General features: G+C 54.9%; 1 protein-coding gene across 3 annotated transcripts; it reads left to right on the top strand.

The window, feature by feature from the left end:
* The first annotated feature begins 497 nt into the window (after window positions 1-497).
* LOC102461240 (uncharacterized) lies at window positions 498-19,608 on the top strand. Of its 3 annotated transcripts, none has more exons than XM_075914254.2 (2): window positions 498-606; window positions 7,598-19,606. In XM_075914254.2, the coding sequence occupies exons 1-2, from the start codon at window positions 511-513 to the stop codon at window positions 9,434-9,436; spliced, it is 1,935 nt and encodes a 644-aa protein (XP_075770369.2). In that variant the 5' UTR covers window positions 498-510; the 3' UTR covers window positions 9,437-19,606. The 3 variants fall into 3 exon arrangements, with proteins under 3 accessions (XP_075770369.2, XP_006128190.3, XP_089626099.1); XM_006128128.5 differs by lacking the exon at window positions 498-606 and adding an exon at window positions 2,766-2,982 and having other exon boundaries at window positions 7,598-19,608; XM_089769973.1 differs by lacking the exon at window positions 498-606 and adding an exon at window positions 2,766-3,013 and having other exon boundaries at window positions 7,598-19,608.
* The last annotated feature ends 5,612 nt before the right edge of the window (window positions 19,609-25,220 follow it).

Here is a 25,220-nt window from a genome sequence, read left to right as displayed (position 1 = left end):
TGGCTGCTCTGTGGGTTCTTGCACAAGAACGGCTGTACTTGCACAAGAAGCCGCGAGTGTAGACATAGCCTCAGAGGGAACACTTCCCCCAGCTCTCTGCCCCTGAGTTAACGTCACACGCGTTGGGTTAATGCAACTGCAGGATAGTTGCATGAGGGGGGGTTGGTGGGGGCCAGACTAATCCCTGTTGGTAGGAGGATGGTGGGAAAAGCCCTTTGAGAGGGGTGAGGTGACAGCCTGGGAGGAAGCCCCCGCCCCGTGCAGCGCAGCTGGGAACAGCTGGCGAGGGGGCGGGGCTGCCCTGTCGCTCTCGTCATTTCCAGAGGCTGCCCCCGGGAGTCCCTCGCTCGGCCGCGCTGCCCCGCTCAGCCATGTGCGCAGCCGCCCTCAGCGCGCTCGCGTCAGCGTAAGCGGCGAAACTCCGCCCACCTCGCTAGGGCCGGAAGTGCAGCTGCCCCTAGTCACGTGGAGGCGATGGCTTCAGCCCGGAAGTACTTCCGGGGGGAAGAGATGGTAGGTTACCCACTAGAGCGGGGGAAACGTTTTGTTGGGACACCGGCCGGATGTGAAAGGCTTAAGGGGAACGAGCTGGTAGCTAGCTGCCCGGTGAGTGATTCCCTCGCCTGTAACTAAACACTCCACCCCCTCCGGGAGATAATGGGATCGTCCGCGCCCCATGCGCACAGCGGGGCGGGCGAGGCTATGTGCGCGCCCGGGGGGGAGAGCGTTGTGTCCTGTGAAGGGGTGAGAATAGGCTTGTGCATGGGGGAGACCATTGTATGGTGGGGGGATGGGAGAGACCATTGTGTGCTCTGTGAGTGGGAGGGCATGGGGGTGCAGATGGGGGAGACCATTGTGGAGGGATTAGGGAGCAGAAGGGGGACACTGTGCAGGGGAGGGCCAGGGAAGGGAGAGACCGTTCTGTGCACCCTGCACAGTTGCAGAGGAAGGAGACTTCTGGGGGGAGACCCTGGTGCACTGAGGGGGGATGGGATGGGGGGAGACCATGGTGCACTGAGGGGGGATGGGATGGGGGGGAGAACATGGTGCACTGAGGGGGGATGGGATGGGGGGGAGACCCTGGTGCACTGAGGGGGGATGGGATGGGGGGGAGAACATGGTGCACTGAGGGGGGATGGGATGGGGGGGAGACCCTGGTGCACTGAGGGGGGATGGGATGGGGGGAGACCCTGGTGCACTGAGGGGGGATGGGATGGGGGGGAGAACATGGTGCACTGAGGGGGGATGGGATGGGGGGAGACCCTGGTGCACTGAGGGGGGATGGGATGGGGGGGAGACCCTGGTGCACTGAGGGGGGATGGGATGGGGGGGAGAACATGGTGCACTGAGGGGGGATGGGATGGGGGGGAGACCCTGGTGCACTGAGGGGGGATGGGATGGGGGGGAGAACATGGTGCACTGAGGGGGGATGGGATGGGGGGGAGACCCTGGTGCACTGAGGGGGGATGGGATGGGGGGGAGACCCTGGTGCACTGAGGGGGGATGGGATGGGGGGGAGAACATGGTGCACTGAGGGGGGATGGGATGGGGGGGAGACCCTGGTGCACTGAGGGGGGATGGGATGGGGGGGAGACCCTGGTGCACTGAGAGGGGATGGGATGGGGGGAGACCATGGTGCACTGAGGGGGGATGGGATGGGGGGGAGACCCTGGTGCACTGAGGGGGGATGGGATGGGGGGGAGACCCTGGTGCACTGAGGGGGGATGGGATGGGGGGAGACCCTGGTGCACTGCGGGGGGATGGGATGGGGGGGAGACCCTGGTGCACTGCGGGGGGATGGGATGGGGGGAGACCCTGGTGCACTGAGGGGGGATGGGATGGGAGGAGACCCTGGTGCACTGAGGGGGGATGGGATGGGGGGAGACCCTGGTGCACTGAGGGGGGATGGGATGGGGGGAGACCCTGGTGCACTGAGGGGGGATGGGATGGGGGGAGACCCTGGTGCACTGAGGGGGGATGGGATGGGGGGGAGACCCTGGTGCACTGAGGGGGGATGGGATGGGGGGAGACCCTGGTGCACTGAGGAGGGATGGGATGGGGGGGAGACCCTGGTGCACTGCGGGGGGATGGGATGGGGGGAGACCCTGGTGCACTGCGGGGGGATGGGATGGGGGGGAGACCCTGGTGCACTGAGGGGGGATGGGATGGGGGGGAGACCCTGGTGCACTGAGGGGGGATGGGATGGGGGGGAGACCATGGTGCACTGAGGAGGGATGGGATGGGGGGAGACCCTGGTGCACTGAGGGGGGATGGGATGGGGGGGAGACCATGGTGCACTGAGGGGGGATGGGATGGGGGAGACCCTGGTGCACTGAGGGGGGATGGGATGGGGGGGAGACCATGGTCCACTGAGGGGGGATGGGATGGGGGGGAGACCATGGTGCACTGAGGGGGGATGGGATGGGGGGGAGACCCTGATGCACTGAGGGGGGATGGGATGGGGGGAGACCATGGTGCACTGAGGGGGGATGGGATGGGGGGGAGACCATGGTGCACTGTGGGGGGATGGGATGGGGGAGACCCTGGTGCACTGAGGGGGGATGGGATGGGGGGGAGACCCTGGTGCACTGAGGGGGGATGGGATGGGGGGGAGACCATGGTGCACTGAGGGGAGATGGGATGGGGGGAGACCATGGTGCACTGAGGGGAGATGGGATGGGGGGAGACCATGGTGCACTGTGGAGGGATGGGATGGGCGGGGGAAACCATGATGCACGAGGGAGGATGGGATTGGGGGGGAGACCCCGGGGTGGGGGGATGTGATGTGGGAGAACATGGTGCACCCTAGGACATGAGAGCGAGTGGGGTGGGGAAGACCAGCGTGTGCACCTTGTGAGGAGCCCTCGATTCCAAGGCAGAAGGACTCTGCCCATCAGCTGGCCTGACACCCTGTCTGGCACTGCCAGAGAATGACCCCCTGCTGATCCCGGGAGCAGAGCTCTTACAAAAACATCCAGTCTGGTCAGTGACCGAGAATCTTCCACGGCGCCGGGTACCTCATTCCATCACCTTCCCGTTATACACTTGCACCTTACTTCCTGTCCGAATTTATCTAGCTCCAACTTCCCACCACTGGGTTGTGTTAGACCTTCCTCTGCTAGGCTGTCCAGCCTGTTGTTAAATACTCCCCATGTGGAGTCCCATTTTAAACACAGCAAAAGAAGCCCACATGCCTCTCCAGCTCCCACCCTACCTGCCCGTCTGTGAGCTACTGACTCTGCTCTCTGCAATGTCTGTCGAATTCCTTCCCTTCAGCTCCCTCTGAGACCCTCTCCAATCCAGGTTCTGCTCCCAGTACTACATTGACACCGCTCTTGCTAAAATGTCCATTGCTCTGGCTTGAGAGTTGGCTAGAACCACTGCTCCAGCCTCATCCTCCTTCACCAGCCAACCTGCCTTTGATTCAGTTGGCTATTCTCTTTTTCTAGCTGTGTAATTCTTCTTGCGCTTCTGTGACTCTGTCCTCTCCTAGTTCTCCTCCTACCTCTCTAATCACTTCTTCAGCAGGTCCTTCATCATCCCCTCTCCAACTTCTGTAGGATGAGACAAATGTGGGGATTTTGCTGTTTCCTGCATGCGCCTCAGTTCCTCTTCCTGTTTTGAGTTGCTGCATGTGGAATATAAAGATTTAACAAGCTGCTTTAGGGACAGAGCAGGAGACCTGAGACATTGGATCAGGTTACTGTATTGGCTGGTATTAATGTGGTGTTCATGGACTGGCTGCAGTCAGCCCAGATCAGTGGAAGATCCTGAAAAACAATGGAAATTCCAGGGTCTGGGACTTTCATGCCCAGCAACCAACAACATAAAAAGGAAGTAGAACACAGACCCCTGAGCTAGAGAGCAAAGAGAACAGGTGTCAGGTGGTTGCATGAAGAGCAGCGCTGTGGGGAGAGTCAGATACTTTCACCTGGGACACGCAGACAAAGAGGCAGCTAAAATGGATTTTAGCAGGTTGTGTGGGTGGAGCCCTGACACTGGCCAGTTGAAACTGTCCACCTTTGCCCACTAAGGACCGCCATGCTGTGTTTCACTTGGCTAATAAACCCTGCTCTGGACTTGACAGGTTCAGAACGAGAGAATTTTCTGGACCACAAGAGGTCCATATTGTCTAGCAGCATTACCAACACTTTCACTGCTTGCTGGGCTTTTTAGAAGATGGTTAGGGGTAAACTGGAGCTAAATAACAGCACAAAACACTGAGAGCAGGGACTTGTGACTATAAACAAACTTTATGGGACCACCGGAAAGTTGGTCACACTCATGAAAAGTGGACATCCGGCTAACTAACACAATTCCGGACAATAGATGTTTCTGGACACAAGAGTTGTGGACGAGAGAGATTTAATCTGTAACACGCAGTGGTAAATATTCTGACCATACATACAAAATGATGGGGTCTAAATTAGCTGTTGCCTCTCAAGAAAGAGTTCATGTTGTCTAGTTCTCTGAAAACATCCACTTAATGCATAGCGGCAGTCAAAAAAGCTGTCGGTGTTAGGAGTCATTAGGAAAGGATAGAGAATAAGAAGGAAAATATTATAATGGTTCTACCTCCCCACCTTGAGCACTTTCAGACGTAGTCGTGTTAGTCTGTTTCAAGCAAAGAGTCTGGTGGCACCTTTTAAAGTCTAACAATTTTATTATTGAATAAGCTTATGTGAGTTGCAATTCACTTTATCAGGTGCATGGAGTGAAAGAAAGTGGACACAAATCAGACCTCGAGAATGGTAACATACAGAAACCAGTGGGAGAACATTTTAACCTCCCTAAACATGCAGTTACAGACTTGAAAGTTGCCACCCTTAAGCAAAAAAAAGCTTCAAAAATAGACTGCAATGTGAAACTGCTGAGCTGGAATTCATGTGCAAATTTGGCACCATCAGACTGGGGCTGAGTAGGGACTGGGATTGGCTCTCTCATTGCAGTAAGTAATTTTCCACTGTAGGTATTCTCACCTCCTTATCCACAACCACCCCTATTGAATTAGCTCTGTTGTAACAGTCCCATCTGTGTGTCCCTACCATCTGTTTTCTTTCACTTCATATATCTCCTGAAGTGAGTTGCAGCTCATGCACACTTGTGCCATAATACGATTGTTAAGCTTTAAGATGCCTCCAAACTCCTTGTTGTTTTGACCTTGGATACAGTGTGCAGTGCTGTTTGCCCAGTCTCAAAAAAGCTATTCTAAAATTGGAAAGGGTAAAGAGAAGTGCAACACAACAATGATTAGGGGTAAGGAACAGCTTCCATATGAGGAAAGACTAAAATGACTGGGCCTCTTCAGCTTAGAAACAAGGCAACTAAGGAGAGATACAATCAAGGTCTATAAAATCAGGACTAGTGGGGAGAAAGTGGATAGGCAAGTGTCGTTTACCTCTTCATATTACACAAGAACTAGGGATCACTCAATGAAATAAATAGGCAGCAGGCTTAAAACAAACATAAGGAAATCCTCCTTCACAGGACACACAGTTAACCTGTGGAACTCCATGCTCAGTGTGTCCGTAAATAGGGATGTAAATACCCATTTAAAGTTAACGGGTTAAACAATATGTTTAACTGGCTAACCGAGGAGAGCTGGAGTCCTGTGGGCTGGGGACTTGTTGCAGCCAGGCTGGATCTTTAGTTAACCGATTACCCAGTAAGCATGCCGGTGAGCCTAATGCTTACCAGGGATCTGCTTAACCTTTTATATCCCTGTCCATAACCCTCTGACTGCCAGAAGCTGAGACTGAATGTTGGGAAAGCGATCACTTAATGCATGACCCTGTTCTGTTCATTGCCTTTGAAGCATCTGGCTCTGGCCCCTGCCGGCAGGGCTAGGTCTAACGCAGCCTGGCTGTCCCTCTGTTCTGAGGTACAATTGGTGCAGCGCTGTGTGGAGACAGGCCCTGGCTGCCTGTGCTGGGGAGGCCACGGAGGCGATGGGTGGCTGTGGGTGACACAGATCCAGTCCGTTCTGTCATGCCTGGTGTCACGTGAACTGAACCCAGTCCCGAAATACCTCAGCAGGATCCTTTCCAGCTGCTGAGGATCCCAGACCTTCCAAGGGTGCGAGTGCCCCGGCCAGAAGGGGGCAGGCCCCCAAGGCCCTGGGCCAGCAGGTGCAGGAGGAGCAGTGTCAGATCCCACCTTGCCCAGGGCGTCGGGTAGCAAGGTCTGTCCCTCAGGGCAGGTGAGCTGTGTGCATGCTGGGCCTTTCCAGTGAGAGCCGGCCCCTCCGCACAGGCTGGGTGTAGTCATGGCGGGACCTTGAGGCTCTCTCTGGGAGCAGAGCCTTGCCTCCCTCCCTCACCCCCCCCCCCCCTCCCCCAAATGCAGACGGTGGCTCTGTCTCTGGCAGCCTTGGGTTTGGGCCCTGCAAGGTCCCTGCCACAGAGCAATGTGTTGCCTCTCAGGCAGGAGCCTCAGGCCACATCTGCATTGAAGGCTTTTTGCACAAGAAGCTTTTTGTGCAAAAGTGCGTCCACACTGCATGGACACGCTTGCACAAGAGAGCTCTGTGGCCATTCACAGAATGGCCATCAGAGCACCTCTGCTTTTTCTGATAGGCTCTTTTTGTGCAAGAAACCCCTGCGGAGCCTCCGCACGCCCTTTTGGACAAGAACTCTAACAGGAGTTATTCCTCGTAGAAGGAGACATTCCTACACCGGGAAAAGCCCTCTGGTCTGCTGTTTGACTGTAAATCTTCTTGTGCAAAAATGCGCTTGAGGTGTGGGCACTTGGCGGGTTTTTGCGCAAAAACCCCTGGGCTACGTCTACATTGGCATGATTTTGCGCAAGTACTCTTTTGCGGAAGAGTTCTTGTGCAAAAACTCTTCCAGAAGAGAGCGTCTACACTGGCAAGTGCCTTTGCGCAAGAGCATCCGTGCCAGTGTAGACGCTCTCTTGCGCAAGAAGGCTCTGATGGCCATTTTAACCATAGGGCTTTCTTGCGCAAGAAATTCATGTTGCCTGTCTACACTGGCCTCTTGCGCAAGAACAGTTGTGCAAAAGGGCTTATTCCTGAGCGGGAGCATCCTAGTTCTTGCGCAAGAAGCCCTGATTTCACACATTAGAATATCAGTGTTCTTGCGCAAGAACTCCCTGCCAGTGTAGACAGGCAGCAAGTTTTGGCGCAAAAGCGTCTGCTTTTGCGCAAGATCGCACCACTGTAGACACATCCCTGTAATATAGGTGTAGCCTCAGCCATCCGTGCAGAAGGGGAAAGTGTGAGCCAGTCTCTCGCTGCCTATGCTCCTGGGCCCGGCTGAATCCCTCTGGAGTGAGGCTGGACTCAGACTGCCCCCATGGCTGAGGCCTCCAGTCATCTAGGGCAGAGTGCTAGTAGCCGGGTGTGGGCACTACCCCATCGCCTCTGCCTCTAGTGAGCAGGGTCAATGCTGCTGCCGGGCTGTAGAAAGCCCCTTCCTCGGGGATACGTACTGAGGGGCTGGGCAGGGAACTGTGTGGAGGGGTGGGGGGCAGAGCAGGAGGCAGGCCTGGGGATTAGCGCTAGGGCTGGAGTAGTGGGCTGTGCTGGGTTGAAGGTGGCCGTGCCAGGCTCTTAACTCTCCCTCCTGGTCTCTTGCAGGTCTTGCCTGGGACTTGGGCTGGACCCACAGTCATGGAGGATGACCCGGCTTCCCCTGCCAGCCAGGCCCCGTCCCCGCAGAGCTGCATCCAGATGGGCAAGGCGGACGGGCCAGATGAGGAACAGGAGGCCTGGGAGCAGAGCGGGAGCAGGCAGGATCCAGTGACAGTGGGGAGCTCCCCGGGGCGAACCAGAAGTTCTCCTTCCCCACCCAGCCGGTGCCAAGAGGGGCAGGGCATTGCCACGGATGGGACAGGCCAGAACCCGAATGGGGGAGCACAGGACCTAGTGTCCCCTCTCCGCCTGGAGCCCCCTCAGTCCCTGGCGCCGAGGGAGCCGCAGCCCCACAGGCCATTCCGGCGGAAGCACCGGCTGTACATGAAGCTGGCCTCTGGCCCAGGTGCTGTCCCCCCAGGGCAGGCCAGGGGGCAGCCAGCCACTGCTGAGGTGCCAGGGCCCTCCCAGGGCAAAAGGCTGCGGCTGCTACGGGGCCAGGCCAGCAACTTCAGGAGGAAGAAAAGCCCCTTGGAGAACGGCCAGGAGGGGGGGCCAGGTGATGTGGGGCTCTCCCTCCCACAGCCCCGGCGCAGTGGGGAGGAGGGGCAGGACCCAGGCGCGAAGCGGGAGGGAGGGGAGAAGGGGCAGCGCCTGGCCCCGAAGCTGGAAGAGCAGGGCCTGGCACTGGAGTGGGAGGAGGAGGAGAAGAGGTTTGGCTCCCCCAGGCTGGCCGGGCCCGGCGCCACCCACCCCAAGCCGGATATCGTGCAGCTGATCGACGAGCACGGGATCTACTCCACCGCCAAGCTGGTGCTGGGCAGCGCGGCGGGTGAGCTGGAGGAGGCGGCGGTGCTGCCACCGCACCTGAGGCGGGCAGGGCCCCAGCTGGAGATCCGGGAGGTGATTGTGGACGACAAGCCCTTCGCCTGCGGCGTGTGCGAGAAGACCTTCAAGCGGGCCTGGGAGCTGTTCAGCCACGAGGTGGTGCACAACGAGGAGCGGCCCTTCCACTGCGACCTCTGTGAGGCCTCCTTCAAGCGCCACTCGGACTTCAAGAGCCACCGGCTGGTGCACACCGAGGAGCGGCCCTTCCACTGCGAGATGTGCGGCAAGAAGTTCAAGCGCTCGTCCAACCTCCAGGAGCACCGGCGCATCCACACCGGCGAGCGCCCCTACCAGTGCGCCTGCTGCGACAAGAGCTTCAAGACGCCCTACGAGCTGCAGCGCCACATGCTCACCCACTGCACCGAGAAGCCCTTCAAGTGTGGGGACTGCGGCAAGGACTTCCCCACCTCCAACTCGCTGCTCCTGCACCAGCGCCAGCACTGCGACGACAAGCCGCACGTCTGCGGCATCTGCGGCAAGAAGTTCACCTACGGCCACAGCCTCAAGGTGCACGAGCGGGTGCACACTGGCGACCGGCCCTTCGTCTGCCCCATCTGCGGCAAGGGCTTCAAGCAGTCCAACGCCCTCTCCTCACACGAGCGGGTGCACACCGGCGAGCGCCCCTTCATCTGCAAGACCTGCGGCAAGGCCTTCAAGCAGTCGTCCTACCTGGTGATTCACGAGCGCTCGCACACGGGCGAGCGGCCCTACAAATGCGAGGTGTGCCAGAAGGCCTTCGCCCGGCCCTCCCTGCTGCTGCAGCACCACCGGGTGCACAGCGAGGAGCGCCCCTACAAGTGCAGCTTCTGCGACAAGTTCTTCAAGGACCTGGCCTACCTGACGGTGCACGAGAAGGTGCACACGGGCGAGACCCCCTACAAGTGCAGCGTCTGTGACAAGGGCTTCGCCCACCCCTCCAACCTGCTGCAGCACCAGCGCGTGCACCGCGACGGCTGACCCAGCGCCTGCTCCAGCACACTCCGCTAGGGAGTGCGGCCCAGGCCACGTGCGGCTCCCAGGCGGCGCCATCCTGCCTGGGCCCTCGTGGCGGAGAGCTGCTTGTGGACACGTTTTCAGTCCAATGGAGACTACATATCCCAGAGTGCACTGCATGGCCCCTTGTGCATCAGGGTGAAGCAGTGCATGCTGGGAGGAGTCATCCAGCCAGGCCACACCCTCTCACAACCAGAGGTGATGAAAGCATGGGGCGTGGGCCGTAGGCTGCAGAGAGCTGGGCTGCTGCGGCCCGAGAAGTCACTTGGCCCCGTGGTCTTTCTGGGCACTCCCTGGAGCTTGGAGGGGGAAGAGGGAGTGGATGGCTCCTAGTGTTATGCCCTCTGGGAGGGGTTTGCTCTGTGCCTGTCACCGGCGGGGCGGGCGGGAGAGGTCAAGACAGCTGGGAAAGGCCCCCTGAGCCTTACTCAGCAGAGCAGCCCTAGAATTGCCTGTGCGATGAGCCCCTGCTCCCTCCTGGCAGGAACCTGCAGTTGGTGAACACTAAACATGGGGTCAGTGTGTCCCCTTGGACAGGGAGGGTTTGGGAGCCCGTCTCTGCCATTGCCCCATGGCAGCTTCCTAATGGGGTCAACACATTGCTGGGCACAGCCAGGGCAGGCCCCTTGGGGATGCTCTGTCAGCATTCCAGATTTCCTGTCCATGTGTAACACAGTCCCTGCCAAAACCAGAGCGCTTTGAGTGGGGGAAACAGGGTCCTTCTCAGCCAGCCAATGGGCTCGCATTGAGCGGAGCTTGCGCTCGCCGTCCACCTCTGTCTTGTTTCCCCCAAGCCTCTGCCCACCCAGGTTGGGGGCTGGGTTGCTTTCTGGTGGGAGCAGAACCCACAGGGCAAGTGCCGAGCTACAGCTTCTCCTGTTGTTGGGCCCCCACAGCCCTGGGTGCAGGGATGTCTGACCGGGCTGCAGGGACAGAAGTGGAGGTCACAGGACTATCTCAAACCTTCTCCCCTCTTGGTGTTGCGGAAAGAAAACAACTTTTGCTAGATCCAGATCAGGCTCCCTGGACTTGTGCTCAGTGTGCACTTGCCAGACACACCATGAATTACAGTCCAGGCCCACTCCTCTGCTAGCTGGAGTGAGGCCCACCCCATGTGCTGTCTGCTCAGCTGGGCTGGAGGGCTCCCTGGAGGACCAGAGAGCTGGAGAGGGGGTGGACTCTAGGTTCTAGGGCTGTGTCTAGACTACACCTCTCTGTTGACAGAGAGATGTAGATTAGGCTCGTCAAAATTGCTAATGATACAGGGATTTAAATATCCCGCATTTCATTAGCATAATCATGGCTTCCGCTTTTTTTTTTTTTTGACACGGAGCTTTTTCGGAAAAAAACCAGCAGTCGAGATGGGGATCTGTCGAAAAATAACCCCTTTTTCAACAGATCCTGTAAACCTCTCTCTGTCGACAGAGAGGTATAGTCTAGACTACCCTAGGTGTCAACAGAAAACCATCTGGATTGAAACCCCGCCCCCTGCTGTGATAGGGCAGGCCTGGCTCCCTGCACTATGGCTGCCTGACCACCTCTAGGTGCGGCCGGGGAAGAGGCCTGCATTTCTCGACCCCAGTAACAAAGGGAGAGGTGGGGCAGGGTCTCCTATAAGCATCATCCCAAAGCACCAGTGCTCACAAGCAAGGGGTGCGCCTCAGTTTCCCTTTCAAGATGCAAGAAAGTGTAAAGGGATAACGAAGGAGGCTCTCCCCTCCTTGCTGAGCTGGTTCCTGGCCCCTCTGCCCTGGGAAGGAAGGGGTTAAAGATTCCTGCAGTGCCTGACTGCAGAGATTCACAGCCCTGCTAGCCTGGCCCTCGGGTGACCCACAGGAGCTGGGGGGCAGCTGGCACAGGGCTGCAAGGGCCCATCATGCCCACTGGCTCTCATGGGCTCTTGCGCTGCCTCTTGCTATGGTGCACCCGGGGTGCTCTGTGGTCAGTGCCTCGCCCTGGGGGGGGGGGCTCTCGAGCTGCCGCCGGCCCCAGGGAGCATCCCCCTGCTGGGGCTCCAGTAACGGGTCCTACACGGAGTTCTGCTGGGCACCTGGTGGCCCCTTCTGCTCCCATCCCAGCAGGACCCAGTTTGCTAGCGAAGATGAGGTTTGGAAGCTGCTGGCCCGGAGCCGGCGGGCCTGGCTGGGAGTGGAGGCCATAGGCTGGTTGTGGAGACTTCTCCGCTGCCGGTGGCGTCACCGTGACGACGTCAGTCCAGCTGGCGTAGATAAGAGCAGTGAAGACTTGGGAACCAGGCCCTCAGCACAGCCAGTGGGTTGTACCAGGGCAGCTGACCTAGCCCCCGCCAGCGTGTCACCACTGCTGCTTGTGCAGGTGGGTCGGCTGCAGTCCTGCCTTCGTGGGCCATGTACCCACTGTGTGGGCGCCCCAGGAGCCATAGGGGCTGGCATTTGAGGATAAAAGGCTACTACTGCTGTAGCAAAGGGAGTGCTGCTGGCACAGCAGGGCCTGGGTTCAAATCTTGCTGAGGGACCACGCTGGCTGTTTGCACCCCAGTCCGGTGAGAGCTTCCAATGAGCTCCCCTAGGCTAGTGCGGGGGGTGTGCAGTGGGGCTCTGGGCTGCTTGCCCTCGTGTTGAACAGCCCTGTTTCCACGGGTTGGGAGATGAGGGGGCAGTTCCTGAAATGGGCAGATTCCAGGGGATGTTGGGACCCGAAATGCCTCTGAAGGGTTGCAGCATCCCTGAAGCTGCAGGGCTCTTAGCACTGGCAGGGCCCGTGGGGCAGGATGGTTCAGGCTGTTAGGCTGCCCCTTTCCTGCCTCCAGCACTGGGAGCAGCCCCCTAGTTAACCCCAGCAGCCAGCCCTGTGAGAGCTCCCACATCCTCTCCCTCTCCCGGCCAGAGGAGAGCCCTGAGAGCCCAGACCCTTTCCCCACCTTAGCTCCCCTCAGGGACATGGTGCAACCTCCCCCTCCCACACACATGCTGCTGTGCCCCCTCTGCTCAAAGGGGGAGCGTTCCTGTGGTGAAGGCTGCTGCCTAGGGCCACTCTGCAGGACACACTGGCACAAAAGGCCAGGGTGCGTGAGATGGGCCCAGTGGAGCCACCTGTGGGGCAGGGGAAAGGTTAACAGCCTGGCCCCACAGAAGCAAGGAGTGGAGTGAACCAGGTTTTCCTGGGGCTGCTAATTGTATCCAGGGGCCTGGCCAGCAGATGGGGAGGGTCACTGCTGGTGTGGGGAGATGGGGGGGATCAGCCCCCCATTTCCAGTGGCTGTGGCTGAGGTGAAGAGGCTTTTGGCCATGCAGTGTTTGCATGCCTGGTGGAAGCATCCTCCAGCGTCTGTGATGGGAGGAGTTGGCTGCTCGCTCTGGCTGCCCATGAGCCGGGGCAGGTGCCAGGAAGCTCGATGGAGCCGAGGGCTCTGACGTGCCAGGCACTGCACGGACCAAGCAGTGTCCATGCTGGCCGGTTCCAGCCCGGCCTGCGAGAGCCCTCACTGCTCATCGAGGGGCACTGTGTCCATGGGGCTGGCACCGCTCAATGGGCACCCAGGGACAGAAGGATGGATGCTGGGTGTAGAAGTCAGTGATCTGCTCTCCCCTAGAGCCTGCTGCTGCCAGGAGTGACGTGCCCTGTTGCTGGCGATGGGCTGCTCTCCTGGCACACCCCTCCTGCCTCGGGCGGGGGGAGGATTGGCAGCACTGCTCTGCCCTAGGGAGTTGGGTAAAGCAGGCAGGTCACCCGCAGGGTGCCCATGGGCTTCAGCTTCACCCTGTCCCTGTGGGCTGCTGGCTGCAGTGGCCGTACCCTGCTCCATTGTAGGCAGTGGGGGGGGGAGGGCTGGTGGGTTGGCAGCCCTTGGGCTGAGTCACACCCAATGCACATGGACTTCAAGCACTACCCCTGCCCTGTCTCCGGGCTGCACAGGCCTCCCTGGTCACATCTGGTTAGCACCTGCAGGGTGCCGCTATCCCAGCATGCCCGGGGCCATGCCCTCCTTAAGGCTGTGGGCACAGGTGACTATTGAAGTGGTCATGGGAGATTTCCAATTTCCTGGGCAGGTCCTGTATCACCTGCAGCTGAGAAGGGGCGTGAGGCGGAAGGGATAGGCCCTGCCCACACCAGAGACTCGTCCAGCCTCGGGAAGAACCAGGTACCTCATCACTGCCTGCTTCTCGGGGCACAGGGGCACTGCCAGGCGGCGTGTCTGGGCTCTGGCTGCTGCTAAGTTCCCTTCTGGTTCCCACGGACTCATGGCTGTGCCCGCCAGTCAGCAGGGACCGGGTGGGGATCGGCTCCCAGTGAAGGCCAAACCGGGGGCTACATGGAGGCCAGCAACCTCCCTCCAACCCCCACCGCCTCCAATCCTGCACCCCGACTCACTGGCCTGGAGGTGCCTGGCTTCGTTCCCAGCACCGAAGCCATGGGACTCTGTGCGTGGATGTTCCCTGCCCGGGCACCCTTTTTGTATCACTACTGTAGGGTGGGGCGGGGGACCCCCACTCGGCCCCTCAACACTAATTACAGGACAGTTATTTAATTGTGTGTCTGTCTCGTCTCTGCTCCGTGGGCTGGGCCTGAGCCTAGCTGGCCAGTCACCTGCCTCAGCTTTTGTGGGGCCCAGCCTGCTGCCTGTGGAAGTGGGGGTTGGGCAGGGAAGGAGGAGAACAGGCAGGGGGTGATATCTCATCCGCCTCCCGGAGCAGTGGTGGTGTCTCAACTCCCTGCTCTGTCAGTGCCCATGGGACACTTCTCTCCTGCAGTCGAGGCTGTTCCTGAAGAGCAGGGCACTGTACCGGGGCTGTGAGACCTACGAGGGTGGGCTCCTGCCCCACTTTGATAGCCAAACAGACTGGAGCCAGGTCACCAGTGGCCTCATTATGGATGCCATGCAGGCTGGATTGCATCCCTTTGTGCCTGGGGGGTCTGGCCTTCCTTGTGCCTTTCCCTGGGGCTCGCGACTGGCAGTCACCCCTCATGGCCCATCTCCTGCTTGGATCAGCAGTGGCTACAATCCGCTAGCTACAAACTGGGCCCAGTCCTGCCAGCCCCCATGGGACTGCAGCCTCCACACCTGCATGTGGGGGAGGGGAGTCAAGGGCTTAGGAGCCAGAATAGAAATAAATGCGGCCTGCGCCTATTGGGCCACTTTACGATCTCCGTTCCCCCACAGTCAAGCTGGAGTCACCCACTCACTGCAGCTCTGCAGCAGAGTTGGCTTCTGTAGGGCCCTCTGTGCTAGCCAGCAGCCCATATGGGAGTGAGCCGGCCGCCCAGGGGTTGAGCCTGCTTGCCAGCCATGATGCGGTGTAAACAAGCAAGGCCGATGCATGCCCCCAGCCACTCCCCATGACCCCTGGGCGTTCCTTGCCAAACTGTGTCCTTCTTAACCCTCTTATATTTGGCAAAGGAAGCCCTCCAAGCCTGCATGGAGCTTTGCCAATCCCAGGGCTTTGAAAGTAGTGGGTTGGGTTGGTCCCCCGAATCACAGGATTGGCTCACAGTTCATGCAGTTGAAAACCTGCAATTCTTGTGTATGCTGGTTTTGAGCCTTTAGAGGTCACATTCTGAAGCTTTTGGCTGTGTCTAGACTGGCCAGTTTTTCTGGAAAATCAGCCACTTTTCCAGAAAAACTTGCCAGCTGTCTACACTGGCCACTTGAATTTCTGCAAAAGCACTGACTTCCTACTGTAAGAAATCAGTGCTTCTTGCGGAAATACGATGCTGCTCCTGTTCAGGCAAAAGTCCCTTTTGCGCAAAGCTTTTCCATAAAAGGGCCAGTGTTGACAGCTCAGATTTGTTTTCCGCAAAAACCCAATCGCGAAAATGGTGAACGGGGCTTTTTTGCGGAAAATCGCATCTAGATTGGTACGGACGCTTTTCCACAAAAAGTGCTTTTACAGAAAAGTGTCCGTGCCAATCTAGACACACTGTTCTGAAAATGCTTTTAACGGAAAACTTTTCTGTTAAAAGCATTTCCGGAAAATCATGCCAATCTAGACGCAGCCTTTCTGTGTGACCAGGAGAGCTACAGCTGCCTTTAAAAATGCTGGAGTTCTGACATATTCCTGTGATGCCAAGGGCTGCAAGAAAAACAAAATGCCATAAGATCCTGAGCATTGGCCGAACTGACTTGTATGTGCCCTGATGCAGTGACACCTACCTGAGTCCACAGCCAGCCTGACCTTCCAGCAGAGCACGGACCAGCCCCGTTCATCTCAGGGGTGCTGACTCTGAAATGTAAGGCTGGCAGCGCGAGGTGTTGGTGCTGTTCGTTGTGGACCTGGCTGTTAATGTTAGAGGTGGTAAATAGCCAGTCACTACTGGAGGCAGAGGTTGCGCTGAGAATGGGGGATTGAGAAGGGCTGTTGCATTCTCACACCCAAACATGACTTTTACTGCAGACTAAGGGAAATAGCAGAGGAGCAAACTGCTGATGAGAGCCAGGCAGGTGTGTGCAAAGCACTGCCCGCCATGTTGTAGCATTAAAGCAGGGGGTTCCCAAGGCATCGCAGGAGTAAGCACCAAGTGTGCCCATCATTACTGCAGGCTTCATGGGGGCCTGGACTGGCCCAGCCCCACAAGCTTACAGAGCAGTTTGCTGTGGGTGGCGCTCAGTGTTACAGTCACACCAGAAGCCACAGCTGGAGTTGGGGCCTGTTGTTTAGTTGCTGCGCTGGCCTGAGTGAGAGTGGAGCATTTCTCAACCCCCGGCCCACAGCTCAGATAGCCAAGAGAGAACTGGGGCTCGGATCTCCTTAGCTCTGAGCCAAGGCCATCCATTGCATGGCTGTCTCCGAGCTGGGCGCCCTGGGGAGGGAAGGGTGCCCCTGTGCTGTTGGGGGAAGTGGGATCTTGCTGCCCCAGAGACTTGTGCCTGCTGCTTTGCCCCTTGGGCCCAGCACATTTGCAGGGGGCCTGTGAGCTGGGGACCTGCTGCCATTGCATGGGGCAGGGCTCTGGCCTATGCTATAGAGGAGCTCAGGCTTAATCACCGTGGTCCCTTGTGGCCTGGGGTTCTGGGGAGTTCACTGTCCCCCGCCCCCGTCTCCACACACACATAATGCTATGGGGTCCCCTCAGCTGCTGACTTCTTAACTCCGCTGAGATCAGGCAGCCTGTGTGATTGTCCTGTGCCGACAGCAAGGGGCGCCCTGTGCCCACATAACCAACAGCCTGCCTCTTGTCCCTTGCTCTGTGCAGACCCCAGGCTGAGCTGTATGGGGCACCTTGCCTGGCAGGGTTTGGCACTGACCTAGGCACAGCCCCATCCCATAGAGCTGCAGCCCCAGAGCCTGTGCCTGAGCCCCAGAGCTGCCTGTCTATTTGGGGTGACGCTCATTTCACTCCAAGACCACATCCCCCCCCAAACCCTCTTTGTGGTTTCACCCTGGCCCAGCCATGTCCAAATCCTGGTTCACACTGTGCTGTAGAAATAGCACCACCAGTTGCATCACCCACGCGCAGTACGGCAGCCACCTTTCACAGGGGTGCCCATGTGCAGGGACTGTCTTTGGAATGTGGCCCTCTCCAGCACTGGAGAACGACACAGAGAGACGCGCCAGGGCCCTTCCCCTGGGACCACGGGGTGATAATTAGACAACATTTTCTAGGGCTTGGAAAGGTGACCGGCTTGCCTGAGTGTGCTGGGAGTTCCGGGGAGGGGAGCCAGCAACTTCAGCCAACTCTTCATTTCCTGCTCCCTTCCCACTGTGGCCACGCTGGGAGGGTTCAGCATGGGTCTCACCCTCCCTGCCCCCACAGTGGCTGAAGCATTCAGACAGGAGCTGTGGCAGTTCCCCTGCAGACAGTGGGGGAGTGTGTGTGTGGGGGGGGGGGTCCCTCTGCCATTGCCAAGCAATGAGCAGCAGGCCTGGGCACAGGGCCGTGGGGCATGTCCAGGGTCCCGTCACCACCTGCTGGTGTCCCATGAGCCGATGTGGGTTTGTAGGATTCATCCCTCCTGCCGGTTCAGCCAAGGTGCCTGCAAATTTGGAATCAGGGAGGAGGGCTCCTGCTACTGCAGTTCCCGGAGAATGAAGACATGCAGCCTCCCCCCCAGAGCTTTCCATGGGCTCAGTCTGCACTCATGTGACACGAAGGGCTGGGGGCTCTTGTGCAGACAGCCCCTGGGAACACCATGTAAGAAGCCTCAGGATATTAAAGGCTTCCCTGACCCGCCACCCTCCACACACATCCCATCATGGTGCCTTCCGCTGTGTGTGTCCCCAGCTAGGCACCTGGCCTGGAGCTCCAAAGCCTCCCCACCCTTCCCTGCAGCAGCACGGGCATGCCCAGGTGGCTGTGTGCATTGGGCTCTCAGTCTCACGGGGGTGGGGGAGGGACACTTCCCCATCTGGTTTGTTTTACTGCTCAAAGTGAGCAGCTGCAGGAGTATCCCCCAGCACCTGCCAGTGCCAGACAGTCACTCCCAGAGACTGGGACATGCCCTGCTCCATTCACTGAACACAGCACAAACAGTCACCAGCCCCACAGGACAAATATCCATTTCTTCACCGCGCCCTTCCATGCCTCCCCCATGCTGATCTCTCCCTCATTGCTAGCAAGGTTCTGAGGGCCTGTTTGGTTTAACCCAGGAAGATTTGAGTCTTGTCCAATTTTTTAAAAATAAAACCTGTCTCCATTGTCCAAGGAAAGCACAAAACTAAAGGGAACTGCACTGCAAAGCATTGTAATGAGAACAGTCTGCATCACCGAAGAATGCAGGTGACTTAGGCTATTTGTTTCTGTTTCCATTATTGATATGGGGAACGTCCAGTCCAGGATCATACAATTATTATAATCAGCCATTTTTCCAGAAAAACTTGCCAGCTGTCTACACTGGCCACTTGAATTTCCGCAAAAGCACTGATTTCCTATTGTAAGAAATCAGTGCTTCTTGCGGAAATACTATTCTGCTCCCGGTCAGGCAAAAGTCCCTTTTGCGCAAAACTTTTGCGCAAAAGGGCCAGTGTAGACAGCTCAGATTTGTTTTCCGCAAAAAAGCCCCGATCGCGAAAATGGCAATCGGTGCTTTTTTGCGGAAAAGTGTCCGTGCCAATCTAGACGCTCTGTTCTGAAAATGCTTTTAACGGAAAACTTTTCCGTTAAAAGCATTTCTGGAAAATCATGCCAATCTAGACGCAGCCATACCCTAGCAAATCTCCCTTTGTTTCCATTAATTTCTTGATCAATGTCATGCTGTATAACCTAACTAGTCCCTGCTCTAATTTTGATGAGTCTGTCAAACCACTGCATGACAACTAATTAAAACCTTTGTTATTGAAAACATTTTCCCATCCAAAAAAATGGGTTTAATACGAAATATTTCGTAGGAAAATATTTTTTTCAAACTATGATTTGGAATAAAAGCAGACAGCATTGTGGACTGCTAAGGAGCAAGTATAACTGTCTGCAATTTGAAATTGAAAAAAATAGAATGAAAGTAGTTCATCAAACAAACAACGTGGGGGGAGGCATTGTCATTAAAAGCGGTAGGAGAAAAATGACCAAACTCGAACAGTTTGCAAATCTCAAGAATTTGTTCATTAAAAGTCCCCAAATAGTTCCTGCATTCAGTGTTCAATCATTTGCAGGCATTTCATTGCTTCCGTCTCTGAAATAAGAGTTGTGGCTACTTAGAATTTGTAAGGAGGGGAATCGATTTCTTCAATCAGGATCTTGAAGACAGCTTTGCTGTGGTTGGAGATGGTGGCAGAAATTTTAAATGGCCCTTGTACAACCACAAGAGCTGTTGAATTTCTGCCAAGTTTCTCGCTTACGTGTGTTTCCGATTGATCTCTCGCACCGCACATTGCTTCATACATGATCCGCAGGTCATTTTCCCTGAAGTTCTTTTTGCCTTCAAAGATTTCCAGTCCATACTCAAGCTCATACAGGTTGTTGTCAAAGGGGTTGGAGAACATGGCAGCAAATGAGAACCTGTCGGATTCATAGGTGAAGACTCCTGCAACCCCCCAAGTGCTGTAGTTCCTTTTCACAAACACACAGGTCTCGGTGCTTTGGGGGCCAATGGACGGAGGGGGAGGACTGAAGGTGTGACCGCTGTAACAGAACACACTGTGGGGAGACAGGAAATCTACTGGTTATGTTGCCTCCTCAGCAGCAGGTTTACTATAATCAGCTAGTGGCTGGCAAAGTAGACGACTGATCCCGAGAACTGGCAAACTGATTGGACTCCTAGGGTGTGTCTAGACTACAAGGTTTTGTTGACAAAAGTGGACTTTTGTCGACAAAACTATACCTGCGTCTACACTACTGCCGAATTCTGTCAACATAACATCGACAGAACTCGGCAGTTTTGTCGACGGCGGTAAACCTCATTCTATGAGGAATAACACCTTTTTTTGACAGAGTTCTTTCGACAGAAGGTGTTATTGCATCTACACTGTCCTTTGCGTCTACACTCTCGCATCGAGAAAGCGGCTTGCTTTGTCGACAGAACTGGATGTAGTCTAGATGCTCTTTGTCAGTAGAAGTTTTTTTTACAGTATCTGTCGATATAGCCTCTGTCGACAAAAGCCTGTAGTCTAGACGTACCCCAGGAGTGCAGATGGAAGTTCCATCCTCGTGGGTTAATGCACTTCTAGTGCTTGTGTTTAGCCGGGAATCTTTCCCCAGGTCTGGCTGATGTTTGTGGATTCAGAGATCTAACCCCTTAAGCAGTCATTCTCCAGGGTCTTTCACTTGGAGACCTTTGCCCTGACACTATCTGGCATTTCCTATGGTAGCATCTGCCCAATATCTTTATTTACACATACAAAAAAAGTAAGTAGCAAATATTCAAATGGCACAATATACCCTTAACTCTGCCCCTGGCGGGTATGCACAATGCCCTTGCCTGTTCTTGATCCTTCCTTTTTCATTTAATCAGCCCTTTTTCAGGACCCTGCTGGATGAAAGCCTTCCCCATTTAAGCACCACTTTCTTCCTTGCACCATTCCCATTCAAGCAGCTCCCAGTCCCACTTACATTGGCGAGAGGTTGGTGAAGTGACAGAGACAAGCTTTTGAGCTACACAAAATAACAAGACTTTATACAAAGAAACTAAATGGGAGCTGACATTTGTGGCAGCTACAGAGTGAAATCTACACATCTCGGCTGTGTCTACACTGGGCCACTTATTCCGGAAAAGCAGCCGCTTTTCCGGAATAACTTGCCAGCTGTCTACACTGGCCGCTTGCTTTTCCGGAAAAGCAATGATGATCTACTGTAAAATTGTCAATGTTTTTCCGGAAAAATTATGCTGCTCCCATTCGGGCAAAAGTCCTTTTCCGGAAAAACTGTTCCAGAAAAGGGCCAGTGTAGACAGTCCAGTAGTCTTTTCCGCAAAAAAGCCCTGATCGCGAAAATGACAATTGGGGCTTTTTTGTGGAAAAGCACGTCTACATTGGCCACGGACGCTTTTCCGGAAAAAGTGCTTTTCCGGAAAAGCATCCTGACAATGTAGACGCTCTTTTTCCGGAAATACTTATAACAGAAAACTGTTCCGTTTTAAGCATTTCCGGAAAAGGGTGCCAGTGTAGACGTAGCCCTCTAGTATATAGAGAGCATCTGGAACAAACATTCTGGATGAAACAAAGACCCACCTACCCTGGGGATGCAAGGGTCACAGTCGTTTTGTTATCTCGACTCCCACACATCTGGAATGATTCACATCTTTAAGAATCCCTTCGATGGCTCTGCCCCTGTCCATCTCCAAAGCTCGCCAAGCACAGGGACTTACTAGCGGGTCAGCAAGTCTCAGCCGGGTGCCTCCTCACACAGGGTTCGCGCTGCTTTCACTGAGCACCCAGCCTGACTGAGGAAGCTGGACTTTTCAGTGAGCAATAAATGCTCCCACGCACCAGCTGTAAGTAAGCTGACAGGCGAGAGATGTCTCCAGGTGAGGTCTGGCTGCTTGCCCAGAGGACTCCACCCCCCATCCTCCTGTGGTGTTTGTCAGGAGCATTAAGGCAAAGCTTATCCAAAACCTTCTCTTTTCTAAAAGGGCAAGGAGACAGATGTGATCTAGATGCTGACCGAAGGGAGAAACCAATTGCAGCTCCAAAACTGAAGAACATTTGCAACATTTCATTAAACACCTTGTTGAAACATTTTGAAATGTCCTTGCTGTTTTCCCTTCCCACCCCAGGATGCAGGAGAGTGAAGGACACCCTGGTTGGTCTGGGGTTGTGTCACCTTTTCACTTTTCTGTCTTTCTCTGCTGGTCCAAGTTGGATTCTTGGGCTATGTCTACACTTGCAACTTCTTGCACAAGAAATATGCAAATGAGGCTAAGCGTGGAATATTGCTGAGCCTCATTTGCATACCTAATGAGCCGCCATTTTTGCGTTAAAGGCTTTTGTGCCAGAAGGAGCTGTCTACACTGCCCCTTCTTGCACAACAAAAACCCTCTTGCACAATGCCGTTCTGCCCCTTATTTTTCAGGAAGAATGGCATTGCGCAAGAGGGTTTTTGTTGCGCAAGAAAGGGCAGTGTAGACACCTGCTTCTGGCACAAAAGCGTCTTCCACAAAATGGCAGCTCATTAGGTATGCAAATGAAGCTTGGCGATATTCCACGCTTAGCCTAATTTGCATATTTCTTGAGCAAGAAGCCGAGAGTGTAGACATAGCCTTAGTGTAAAGATTCCAAGGCTGGGGAACCTCCCACATCCCGGCTGTGTCTAGACTGGCAAGTTTTTCCTCAAAATCATCTGCTTTTGCAGAAAAAACTTGCCAGCTGTCTACACTGGCCATTTGAATTTCCGCAAAAGCACTGACAATCTCATGTAAGATTGTCAGCGCTTTTGCGGAAATACTATGCTGCTCCCATTCAGGCAAAAGTCATTTTCTGAAAAACTTTTGCACAAAAGGGCCAGTGTAGACAGCACAGTAGTGTTTTCCGCAAAAAAGCCCCGATCACGAAAATGGCGATTGGGGCTTTTTTACGGAAAAGCGCATCTAGATTGGCCACGGATGCTTTTCCGCAAAAAGTGCTTTTGCAGAAAAGCATCCTGCCAATGTAGACGTGCTTTTCCAAAAATGCTTTTAACTGAAAAGTTTTCTGTTAAAAGCATTTCTGGAAAATCATGCCAGTGTAGACATAGCCCCCTTGTACCTGAAACCCAGCAATGGGCTGCCCTCCCTGGAGTGCCTTTTTTGAACAGGAATTTGTCTCACTGCAACCTCCATGAGGAATGGTGGGAGCTGAGATCTGTGACATGGTGGGAAGGTGACAGGTCTGACCCCTTCCCCACAGCTCCCCTGGGCTGCAGGCGAGATCACACAACAATCACCAAATGTGGCACCTCAGGACCCCTGGGATGTCACCTGAGGTGCTTTTGTAACACCAACAAGTGGAACCAAACCTGGGACCTCTGGACCTTGGTGCACGAGCCTGTACAGCTTGAGCTAGGAGCCAGCTAGCTCTCAGGGAAGGCTTATTATTCTCTATGTCAGTGGTCTAAGTACCACTCCATGGGACAGTGACCCAGACCCAGTAGGTGTGTAGGTTACACTAAGGCTATGTCTACACTGGGAAGGTTTGTCGACAAAAGCGCTGGTGACATGCAAAAGCCGCCAAAAGTGAAAACTGGCCAAATCAGTTTTTCTGCCTCCCATTGTCGACATTTCACAGCCACTTTATTAGTACCCAGTTGACAGGTAGAGCAAAGGAATATGAGTAAACATCCTACAGTGCAGTGCTGTGGAAGGCAGAGCTAATTCCTGCACTTCTTGGGATTCCTTCCTACCTCAGTGAGCTCTCTGTGCTAAGGAATGTCAAAGCAGCACAGTCGTCTCTCCAGCCCTCCCTCTGCAGCCACAGTCTGCCTGTCACTGTGTTCCTAGCAGCGCAGAACAGAAGCATTCTAAAGATTTTCTTTGTTCCCCAAACAAAGCAGCTCCCTCAGCTGTCAGCTGTCACCTTTGAAAAGGGAGGGTTCATGCCTGCAGGGCAGCAGAGATCACAGAACACTGAGCACAGCCATCAGGGCAGGCATTATGGGATATTAGTGGACACCAATTCCCTCAATAAAACAGCTGAGTCCACACTGACTGCTTTTCAACAATAAAGGGAGGGGAAAAGACAAATGTCTCTCAGAGGGTTGGAAGTTTTTTGTCATCAAAACTGGGTGTTTTTCCCCACAAGTCTCATTGCAGGGTAAACGCTCTCACTGTTTTGTCATCAAAGGCAATTTTTGGTGTCAAAATGTACCAATGTAGACAAGGCCCTAAACATCACTGAGCCCTGCTTCACTGCCAGCCTGGGCCCCCCTTAAAGGCAGATTCTCGGGCGCTAGCACAGCACACAGGCAGAGGCACACCCACCTGCAGAAAATACAGACACTGAGATCAGCACTGGGAAGACTGAGCTTTAGCACCCAGATGTTCACCCCCTCCCTTTTGGGGAACAAACCCAAAATCAAATGAAGTTCACCTCCTTCCTCAGGGTGAAGGAAGGAATACACAGATTCTCGCCCCCTTCCCTGGTTAGAAATTCCACAAACTGGGTTACAGTAAAAAAAAATGTATTAGCTAAAAGAGGAGGGTGGATTTTAAGTTGTTATAAGTGGCAACAAACAGAACAAAGAAGCTCACTTCAGTAAATAAAACAGACTTGCTAATCTTAGCATACCACAGAAATTGGCTATAATCAATATTTCTCTCCCTAAATATTGTTCTTATCTTCTTCACAGGACAGACATCCTTCCAGCCTGGGCCCAGTTTCTTCCCCCAATTCAGCCTTAATTGTTTCCAGTAGTCATCTTGGGTGAGGTAGCTGGAAGAATTCATGACCCAGATTACCTCACTCCCCACCCTTAAATAGGGTTTGCATAAATCCATTTTTTCCTAGTCTAACACGCCTCCCCCCCCCACACACACACTTCCCACCAGCTTTTCATGGAAAGGTACAGAATTCAGGATGGGTTCCAAGTATCTGCTGCCACGGTCACATGTCTCTGTAGGGACCCTGGGGCCATTCTTCACAGACTGACCCATCCATTCCCAGGAAGGTGAGGCTTTTTCACAGTCTCTTGCTGACGAGCCCTCAGCACTGTCCAGTTTTTCCATTGTACAGGAAGGGCAGATAGAAGGCTTCGCCCAGCGTGGACACATTGGTAATATAAAATCTACCATCCATGTTCCTAACTCCAGCAACAGGGTGTATGCAAATAGGCTAGCCATATTCTAGAAATCATCACCTTTCCAATGAGATTACATCAGCCATCTTGCAGAGGGCAAATCTCACTTATAACTTATTCATATCCTGAACTTATTTTCATAAAGCCTATAGAATGCCATGTCACATCCAGAATGTAATGTGGCTGGAATGAATGCAGGGGGTTCTGGGATACGTAGCATTCTGCTCATACCTGGACCTGTCTTGTGCTGCCGTGTCTCTTGTACTGCCTCATTGGCCTCGAAGGTTCCCCTGCAAAGGGCCACATGCACCATGGACACACAGAGAATTTATTAGGGGTCACTATGGAAACCTTGTTGATACATTTTCCAGTCTCCTTCCCTTGCTATCCCATCACTACAAGGTGATGCAGCTCCTAGCAACATGCTGCAGACCAGGCGTGTCTCTCCTCTGCTCCTGAGCTGTGGGCATCACATGGTAAGACGGAAATGTAAGAACTGGAGGAGGAGAGCAACAGAACACATGGATAGCAAGCGGATATCCGCAGAGTTGCTGGATTCTAGATACAAAATTTGTATCCCCATCCATATCTGCATAAGAGAGCCACGGATATCCACATCCACATCCACATCCAC

Source organism: Pelodiscus sinensis, chromosome 18 (genome assembly GCF_052426305.1).
Source record: "Pelodiscus sinensis isolate ZL-2025 chromosome 18, ASM5242630v1, whole genome shotgun sequence".
NCBI lineage: Eukaryota > Metazoa > Chordata > Testudines > Trionychidae > Pelodiscus > Pelodiscus sinensis.
This window is presented reverse-complemented; position numbering and strand designations above follow the sequence as displayed.

Excerpts from the sequence above, each read along its gene's own strand:
- LOC102461240 (XM_075914254.2), top strand. The coding sequence starts at position 511 with ATGGTAGGTTACCCACTAGAGCGGGGGAAACGTTTTGTTGGGACACCG. Across the intron at positions 607-7,597 it reads AGCTGGTAGCTAGCTGCCCG|GTCTTGCCTGGGACTTGGGC; the intron begins GTGAGTGATTCC and ends GGTCTCTTGCAG.